Raw genomic sequence first — 10,277 nt, 5'->3', positions numbered from 1 at the left:
TCAGCGGCAAAAGCGCCTGCCTGGCAAGCGCAAGGTCGTGAGTTCGGTTCCCGGTACCGGAGAAAAACAAAAAAAAAAAAAAAAAAAAAAAAATACTCAACCCTGTTGAATGAATCCCCGCAGTGGCTAAAGGATCCGGAAGTGGGAAGGTTTCTGGCTGTAACCCAAGGACATTCTCTTAGCTGCAAAAATAAGCAGAGCTTAGTACTAATTTTGGCTAATTACGCGTCCCTCTGCTGACAAAAATCCTTTTTTGGTTTCTGTGGCTGAAAAATTGGGGTGGGGGGCTGTGCCCGCCAATTTCCCGAGCAAGAGACCATTTGGGAAAGAATAATTTTGTCTTCACATTACACACCAGGTCTAGGGTGCTGGCAGGAGGGAAGCGAAAGTGGGCTCCGTTCCTTAGCTGTGCGAAGTTGGAGGAGATGCCCGGTTTTTACTGGGCGCTGTCCGTGTGAGCTCACTGACAAGAGGCGGAGGCCCCCACGTCCTTAGACACTCCCCTTGGGCTGGGCTGGGCCAAGGAGGCTTTCAGCACAGGAGGAGGGACAGCTCCCAGCTTCCAGAGCTGGTGCCTCTGCCGCTAGACACCGGAGGCAGCAAGGGGAGGTGCAGCCCTCCAGGCATCTCTGTTACCAGAAGCTTCAAGCCAGGTGGTGCTAAGCTCCTCCCTAAGCCCGCGGGCAGGAAAAGGAATTTTCTGAGTGCGTCCCCGTGCTGCTTACACACACTGCTGGGTGACGGACCAGGGCGGTGCGGCTGCCGGATCTGGAAAATGAAGACCTGTACACTCAGTGCTAGAGTGAGGACTTCCACAGCAGCTTCGTGACAGGGCAACCTCCCTCCCACGTGGGAGGCTGACTTGACTTTGCCAGCAAGAGGCACCGAAGGTCCCCTTTCTCTCTCTCTTTTGAGGCGATCTTTAGGGGTGTGCCAGCCACCTCTCACCTTCCGTCCCTGGATGGAATTTGCAGGCACCCACCATGGTGCAAAATGTAATTCTGGTGTTTTTCCGCAGACGGCTGAGCCAACGACCTGCTGTGGAGGAGCTGGAGAGAAGAAATATCCTGAAACGTGAGTAGCTGGTGGTTCCTCCGGAGGGTTCCCTCACGTGTGCATGCTAAGGCTGCTGGACAGCGTTTGTAACCCAGCCCAGTTCTGCAGGCTGAGGGCTGCCTAATGCTTTCAGCTAAGAGATTCTGAAAGCAAGCCTCTAAAGAAAGTTGGTGCACCCGCAGACAGTACCTTTTAAAATGAGGAAAAAAGCTCACTCGCTTGTTTTCCGGGTTAGGCAGTCACGTAGATCTAATAAACTGAATCTATATCCATTTGATGCAAGTTGGGTATCGAGATTTCCTGGCAGTTTGGGATGGGGGTCCTAATGGCGATGGAAATCATCAGTCCTACTAGTGCAGGACATGTCCCTTTGCTGTCACACCCAGCCGGAATAAAATGGTCAGCTTAAAAGAACAGGGAAACCATGGGAAATTACCCTGTGGCTGCAGCTCTGGGATTCGAGGACCCTCTGCCCTTCTGGCCTTGAGTTTCCCATCAGGTATATAATCAGAGTATATGCCAAACAAGGGGGTCTATGACTAACCTTTGCTATATAGAATTTTATGTCAATAAAGTCACTGACAATTTGTATTTTTTAATTTTAAAGAGAAAAAAAACAATTAAAATGATGGCACAGAATTTCAAAACAAAATATGAGATTAACAATGGTTAATATCTGATGTATTGTTATCTTCAAAGTAGTTGCTCAAATTACAATATATAGCCATGCATAATTGATCAAATAATATAAGTACAAACTTTTTTCAGTGAACTAAGTCAATAGTATAACTATCTTATGTATCTTTTGTGTGTGTGTATATATATATTTTTTCCTTTTTCCTTTCATTCATCCCTATTGTTCTTTCCTTTTGAGCAGTTTCTTTCCCTTTCACAATATCTACTGTAGATTTTGGATAGTGTCCTCTATGGGCCAATCATGTAACATAATTTTAAGGGTTTTTTTGTGAACTCTGTAGACATTCCCTGAATTTGCCTTGTTTGTGAACATCTTTTTACAAAGTTAACAAGGACTGGGTACTACACTCTAATTGATTCCTCTCTTATCTTTGCCTCAGTGCCTTCATTAACTCCCCGAAACAATTCCCTCCTTTATAGAGTGTTGAAAATATTTAACCTGATTAAAAACTGAAATTTTTAAACTTATGATACAGTGACTACTATTCTATTAACTGAGCTGTATCTTGAAGATTCAAAAAACCACCTTTTATTGATAACATGCTTATTAATGTCTAGGCAGACTAGAAAAAAACCAAGCTATTTCAGTTGACTTTTTGAATTTTAAAAAATTAAACCTCTTGATTATAAAGCTTCATACACACCATTAAAAGTAGTGGCGTAGACTGGAAGACAAGTCCAAGACTTGAGAAGCACCACACTCCAACAGCCTACTGCCCACAACAGGAAGGAACTACTACCGCCGGGGCTGTTAACCTGGCAAACGTTTTTGAATAGTAGCCTCTTCCCTTCTACCGTGGGCAGCCAGGTCCTCTTACTCATAAGTGCTTCTAATTGTGTTATTCTTTAAAAGTAAATATTGAAGCCTTAAAAATAGAACTATGCTTAAGCACAGTGGATAACTGGAGCCCACTGCGCTCCTCTTCAGTGCATAAAAGAGAACTGGATTCTCGGCAGTGGCCATGGAAATCTTGCCGTAAACACAGCCCCTTCACCAGTAAGCCACATTTGTCCTTCGCTCAAAAGCCTTCTCAAGTGTCCAGAGTGGGAGGACCTGAAACTTCTGCTACTAGCTTTGTGTTAGCTATTTTGTTCTGTTGTTTTCTGTGTAGATAATAGGGTAACCATATATGGTCCAGTACAGAATCTCACACCCACAGGCTCTTGACAATTGGGACATCAAACTCTCACACTACATTGCATTTGCTCATATAATAAAATCCTAGGATACGATCACTTTGTATTTACTTCCCTTCAGTTCAGGAATGCATGACTAATTGCAGTTCTATCTGAGGAACACTCAGAACTCTGCTGTGTATTTATGAATATCACCACCTTGGGTTGTTCTATATGATGATCATACAAGTAATTCTTTATTGGGCCCAGCCTGTGCCAGGTAGTATATTCAGTGCTTGGTGTATGTTCCCTAATTTAATGTACAACAAATTTATAAATTTTACTAATAAAGTAGCTAAGGCACTGAAACAGGACGTTTTAACAAACGAATACTGGCAAGAGGAGAGAGCTGGAGTTCCACTCCACGTTTGCCTCACTCCATTGTCTGTGTTCTTAACCACTGCAGCAGATGAAATAATACATTCCTGAGTATCTGTGGAAGACTCCTGTATAACTGTCCAAGCTACTGGAGTTATTCCCAGAAAATGTGGGTGCAGAAGTCCTGACAATGGACCCCTTGTCTTGTGTAAGGTTTTCTGGTCTGGGAATATGATATCTACAAATATCACTAAGGGTAGCTCAGAGAGGTCTGTGGACATAAGCTAACAGACCATAATTTACTGGTGTCTGACAGAGCTCTTCAAACAAGAAAGCACACTAACAGGTACTTTCAAAGATCAACTTTCCAAAAGCCCTGCTGCATTTGTATGGCCTTAGTAATGATATTTTCACACACACACACACACACACACACAAAAAAAAAAAAAAAAAAAAAAAAAAAGGATCTGATTTTTTTTTATTTCCACAGAGAGCTTGTACTTGGGATTCCTCTGTGAACTATTTTTAAGAAATCTGAAGAATTACTTTCATATCATTATTCTAGGCTTTCATAGCTGGCCTTATATATGATAGTTTTGGAATTTTTCTAATTATATCTTCCACTTTGTTACAGCTTACAAGTACATTTTCTTCTGGTTTTTCACATGCCTAAAGAAATAAGCACATAATAGGGTTTTCTTTTCTACAATGCCCTAATCCAAGAAAGATGACTCTTTTAAAAAGAGAATCAATAAGTACAACTGCTGGCAAATTAAACACCCATATACTCAATCCCCCAAATGTATGATTGTTTTGGCTGTATCTTATTTTTTCTAAACTAAGGCAGATAATGTGAAATTACGTTAACCCCAAATATCAGGATCTCCCCTTCCAAAACCTGGCAGTGTTTGTAGGAGTGCTGATGATTCAGATCTTTCTCCTAGGAATGGAGTTGTGTTCAGGTCAGAGACGGGGGCTTTATTTAGCAACACAGAGCATCAGAAACAGGACAGGCTTTATCTTGTACCTCAGAATACGGCATGCGTATACTATAACTCAGTGCTCTGGTCTATCTTTAGCTTCCAAGTGTAAGTGTGAGCACAGCTTGGATGTTAATAGTCACAACTCACCAAGCAAAGCCAACTTCAGTAAGACTTGGACTCCTTTCAAAGATACTGTTATGTAGACGTGTTCACGGTTCAGCAAAGGAGAGTAAGTTAGTTTGTAGGAGTGTTCGTATTTGAAATACACCCTGATAATATAAATTCCAGACAACCATAAGTTGTCTAGAATTTGAAGGAGGGTATTCTGTATCTTATGTTGATTACCTAAAAGGCACACACAGTATGAAATACAAAAAAGCAACCAGGAAACAAGCTATGATAGTGCTATTTATATTTAAATATGTACAAGTATTTATTCTACTACCAAGTTATTTTGTATACTATCTGTGTTCCTCCATGTAAATATACAAATAGGTACTTGGGTAGAATAGAGAAAGACTGACATATACAAAGACAAGTGATTCTTGGAAAAAAGCAACAATATTATCTGTGGCTATTTGTACTGTAGAGACAGACAGAGGAGAACCAGGCCAGGATGAGTCTGTATAACAATTCGTCTGTGATCCGAGCAGTGATTAGCAAAATGGAGAAAACACAGAGGTTGAAATATGGGAAAAGGTGTGATTTACAAGCTGTCTTTAATATCCTACTGCAGCTACCCGATAGACCTTGAGTACATTTCTTTGCTCAAGGGAAGAACATCTCAAATGATTTCTCTGTTTTCTATTTTAATCTTTCACAGAAAGGAATGATCAGACAGAACAGGAAGAAAGAAGAGAAATCAAGCAAAGATTAACAAGAAAGGTACTATATTTCCTGGATTTGAAAAAAGTGGACTAGAGAAAAAAATTGCTTCTGTAGCAAGTGGAATGGGCAATCTAGGATGCCACTATCTGTGACTGTGAATGACTTCCTAACATGGACTCAGTCAAACCAAAATATTTGTTCAGTAACAGTCACTTAACTCACCAAAACGCCTCAGAAAACAGCTCTCCTGGGCACCTCCCTCTGACTGACCTTCCCTATGGATGAAGTTCTTTCCCAGCACAGTAGCAGCATGGAAAGGCAGTAGACTCCTCATGACATTTCCTCATATTTCCCGGTGGAGGTAGAAGTTGACTGGACATTTTAATTTATACAATATCTAATAAAAACATACTTGGCTTATCAGGGTTTTAATTATACCTTTTAGACTGTTTTTAGTCACTTGCAGTAAGTCCAAAAGCTCCTTCGCTGCAACGAACTTTAATAGTACTGAGAGATAATCTGTGTGAATCGAAGAGTTAAAATTTGTGATGGCCAGTGGTAGCAACTCTTTAAAACCCTGACCATTTCTAAATTCATGTATTCTGCTGTTTCCCCCTCTCCCCTGTGGTGAGTTTGATGTAGGAGTACTAGAGTAGTTATCATAACTTTATCAATATTTTTTTTAAAAATGCTTATTTAATGGTACTTGAAAAGAAGCTATTTTTGCTGTAAGATTTAATTCATCAGGCATTCCTTGACCCTGTGCTATATACTACTTAGAGTATGCTGATAAAAGGTGTCGGAGAAAGGACTGTGATTTAAGAAAATATAATTTAAGCCCTGCATATTACAGGTTGCTTATATGCAGCTTATATTTCAGTTTTTGTTTGTAGAAATATAGTTTGCTCAGTTACTTCAAGAGAATCATCTTGGCACATGAGACCTAACTATAATCATGTTTTATTTTAGCTTAATCAAAGACCCACTGTTGATGAATTAAGAGACAGAAAAATTCTGATACGCTTCAGTGATTATGTGGAAGTAGCCAAAGCGCAGGATTACGACAGGAGGGCAGATAAACCCTGGACAAGACTGTCAGCAGCAGATAAGGTACAACACTGGCTGTGCTGGTCAGGGGCATTGGATCTTGGGATACGGGCAACATGTGTCACACCAGGAATTTCTTCTTATACAATGGGAGCCCCTGACCTTTTACATTAAGGTTCTACTTTGACTAGATACTGGTTTTACAAAGATAACTCGTGGTCAGGGTTGATCAACAGTTCTCAAATAGGGGACACTTCTGTCCTCAGGGAGGTCTGGCACTGTCTGGAGACATTTGTATTTGTTACAACTTGGGCCAGAGATGTAGTTCAGTGGCGTAAGTGCTTGCCTGGAAAGCCTGAGGTCATGAGTTTGATTCCCAGTACCGAAAAAAAAAAAAGTCACTTCCTCTGTTAACTTTTCAATGTCCTGTTTTTAATTTTAGGCAGCAATTCGTAAAGAATTAAATGAATACAAAAGTAATGAAATGGAAGTACATGCATCAAGCAAGCATTTGACAAGGTGAGATTTCTGTTATGAATGTCATGACACCTCGGGTATTTTTAACACGCAACACCAAGAACTTTACATTCAGCTAGACAAATGTGGCATTTCTGCAGAGAATGTCGAGAACAGACAAAGTACTTCACTGCTGTCTGTTCCTATGGTATTCTATAGAGCTTGGTACAAGGTGATACGGAGAAGAGAACATACAGGTTGCTGGTTTATTTTAGTTTGTATTTAAGAAAATTAGAATCAATGAAAATAATTTTTCTCTACATTTAATTCGTTTTCAGAAATTCAATTTGAATTTGTCAATTTATACTTGACTGTTATGAAATTACTCTCCACTTTGCCATCTATTTCCCCTTACTTAATTTTATATTGACATCTTTAACACACGCTGTTTCCCTAAAGCTAAATGAGCATTCATTTCCTCAGCAAGTATCTCAGTACCCACCACTGCTGAGGTACTGAAAATATGACTGTGAATATGATGATACAGGAGTGATAAACGAGACTCCTATCTATGTGGAGCTTAACCTACTGGGACATATTTTCTGTTTCTTCCATAATCAAGATTTTCTATCGGGATGAATACATTCTCTGTTCATGCTACTGCATATACAAAGGATGACACTGTGTCTTACGGTGGTGAAGTTCATCATTACACTGTACATTCTCTCTTTTTCCAAGGCCATGACGAGCAATAATTATCTTAAATTCTCATACACCTTTAATCCTAATGGGGGTGACTATAATGTAACAAGTCTTCAACTGCAACAGTAGTTTTGTCCTCTCCCTTTGTCTAAAGATGCTCAAGCCCCAAATAAAAGAGAAAGGGTTTGCATACAGACATCACTTAAAATTAATGGATCTCTTTTGTCATAAAGTGGCCACTGCAATTATTATTTAAATCAGGAGGCTGAGCCAGGAGGACTGACAAGTTTGAGGCCAACTTGGACAACCTAGTGAGACCTTATCTCAAAATAAAAAAGAGCTGGCAACGTAGCTCAAAGGTAGGGGTTCAATTCCAAGTATAACCAGAAAAAATTGTTCTGTAAAGCTCCATATGGCTGTGGAACAAAAGCCAGGTAACCGTTGTCTTATGCACTGCTTATGCAGTGGTTTCTGGATCAACTATCAAGTGAAGAAGGGGAGGAAAGGAGGACAAGAGAAAATTATGCAAATTGTTTTTAGATTTGTTAAGGTTTCCTCCCCATGACCAACATACTTCTGAGGTGGAATATATCATCTTAGTTTTGATTATTCGGAATGGATCCTAATTAGGAAATTAAATTTCCCTTGTACAACATTCACTGACTTTTAATGTTCATTCTAGTTTAATCTCTATTACATTTCCCCACTGTACATTACTAAAATATGTACTAAGATACTTTTCTAAGTTAGCTTCCTCAGATGAAAAAAATTTAAGAGTGAGCCCTAAATCTGAAAATTAGGTAATAGTTCTAAATTCTTACACATTTTAGTACTTCATATCAATTTTTAAGTCATATTTTTAGTCACATGACTGAGTGTATTAAATATTATTATAAACACATCACTCTACAAAAATATTCTCATGGCTACTATAATTTCCAATAATTTATCAGCCAATTCGTTACTTTTACTGACTCAACAAAGAGCTGGCCTTTCTATGTTCTTTCCTTGTAACTTTACACTAAGTTCTGAGTAGTACTAAGAATTCAAGAGTGTATGTTTGGGGGTACAACAGGGGCCTGAGAGTCAGCAGCCCTCTGAGGCGCTACCTACTGTACTTTAACCAAAGCAGCTCTATACTTACATTTTTACGTGTTAAATTTCTGAGATACTTCCAGCAGATTTATTTAGGGAAGGCTTTTAACTGTTAAAAACTAATTCTTTGTCTTTTTAAAATTTCTATAGATTCCACAGGCCATAGAGATTTTCTTCTGAGAAGAATTTGTGTTTAATTTTTGATACCAACTCTGAACATTCATCAGGGAACTTTCCTGAAGTTCAGCTCAAGACTACCTGCTGTGTGAGAAAAGCAGAATCACACACTCAGGTGCAACCTTGGCCACACTTACCTACAAGAGGAGTAACCAGAGGACACACTTCCTTCTTTGATGTCTGAGGAGTGTGAACTATTGGGGCCAGTGAAGGCCCAAAGTGAACCCTACCAGAAGAAAACTGCTGTTTGCCTTCCAACCTTGTTTTACAGTTCTGCAGTGTGATGGAGGACGGGCGAAGTGCATGTGCAGGCTCACCACTCCCAGGCCTCTGACATGAGGGACAAGTGAAGCAGTATCGCAGTGTCATTCAGTATTTTGTTGAAAAGACATTTTTATTCTGATCATGATTAGTTTGAAAACTCTTTAAGTTCATGTTATATAAAATGATTTACTGTATTATACTTTTTGTTTTTTATATAATGTCTAACAAAAGTACAGCTCCAACATTTTGATTCCTGTTAATTTTGTTCTTTAATTAAATGACTACTTATTGCAGGAAATTAACCCAGACTTCACATTTTCTTGGGGTTGGGATGAATGCTCTCTTAGGGATCTATGAAACAAATCAACTTTTAGTACTTCTGAACCCAAATACCCGAATGCCAACATTTTATGTGCGTAACTTTGTGAATTCATCAGAATATATGGTTTGTGCCTCCAAAAATCGTATCTTTTCCAACTTAATGTACTGATGAGTACTGAAGACTGCATTTAACCTAGAAATAACCAATAACATTGAAAAATTCTATCAAAATGATAATTATGCCCTACCTGAGAGTATTTGCAGGTCCAAATTAGGAAACATTATTTTAAAACCTGTTAAAAAAAGACAAAGGTTTAGATGGAAGAGACTGTAAGAAGAAACTTACCCCAGCACAAGGGTGAAAATTAATCTTGGCATAAAGGTAGAAGCAAGCTAATAACAATAAACATTCCCTGGAGGTTTTCTCTGTCTATTGAATAAGTGTCCTTAAAGAGCTAAGCCTTCCCTCTTTTCTTCCTGGTACACTCGTGAAGCAAGAAACAGTGGCTTGAGTATGACTTTAGGAGCTTACAGAACCTGTGCTGAAATCCAAGCTCTGCGCTCCTCAGCAAAGTACTTATTTTCTCTATACCATGATAGTCTCTCTCCAACACTGCTTCTGAGGTAAAGTAGGTAAAGTGCTAGTACAGTGCCTAGTACATTCTAGGAATTCAGTATGTGCTAACTACTGATAATGGTTGCCAGACAGACCTGCAGCAACTGTCCTCTATGGATTTTCTTAACCACAAATGCTACCTCATTGCTTTCTGTGATCTTTCCTCTCTGCTTAAGGCTGCTTGTGGATGAGATGCCACAAAAACTGCGCAGCACGTGTGGCAGCACTTTGTCTGAAGAGACCTGTGATCCATCCAGGGTACTGGCAAACACTATCACTGTTCCAACACCAAAATTCCAGCTCTGCCTCTTACTTGATGTATAACCTTGTGTGAATCACTAACTTTTCTGAGCCCCAATTTCTTTGTATGTGAAATGAAATTTCTGAATCCTTTCCAACTAGAAGACAGTTAATTTTACAAGAATTTACATGTATATATTATGTACTGTTTTCTTTACAAGCTATTATTTCCGGCTAGTCAACCAGCAAAACATTTTCATTACTTTAAGCTACATAATAGTTCCATTTTATACTGTGCTCAG

At 39.4% G+C, this 10,277-nt stretch overlaps 1 protein-coding gene across 1 annotated transcript in view; it reads left to right on the top strand.

Annotated features, from left to right (window-relative positions):
• Phactr3 (phosphatase and actin regulator 3) overlaps positions 1–9,100 on the top strand; it is a 147,328-nt gene extending 138,228 nt beyond the window's left edge. The window contains exons 9-13 of the mRNA XM_005410046.2: positions 1,019–1,074; positions 5,053–5,114; positions 6,027–6,167; positions 6,547–6,623; positions 8,508–9,100. Of these exons, the coding sequence (XP_005410103.1) occupies positions 1,019–1,074; positions 5,053–5,114; positions 6,027–6,167; positions 6,547–6,623; positions 8,508–8,523 (352 nt within the window). The 3' untranslated portion in view covers positions 8,524–9,100. The remainder of the gene's footprint in view (positions 1–1,018; positions 1,075–5,052; positions 5,115–6,026; positions 6,168–6,546; positions 6,624–8,507) is intronic.
• The last annotated feature ends 1,177 nt before the right edge of the window (positions 9,101–10,277 follow it).

The sequence above is a fragment of the Chinchilla lanigera genome, unplaced genomic scaffold (genome assembly GCF_000276665.1).
Source record: "Chinchilla lanigera isolate Chin_1 unplaced genomic scaffold, ChiLan1.0 scaffold00127, whole genome shotgun sequence".
Lineage (NCBI taxonomy): Eukaryota > Metazoa > Chordata > Mammalia > Rodentia > Chinchillidae > Chinchilla > Chinchilla lanigera.
The sequence above is the reverse complement of the archived record's forward strand: the minus strand, read 5'-3'. Positions and strand labels throughout refer to the sequence as shown.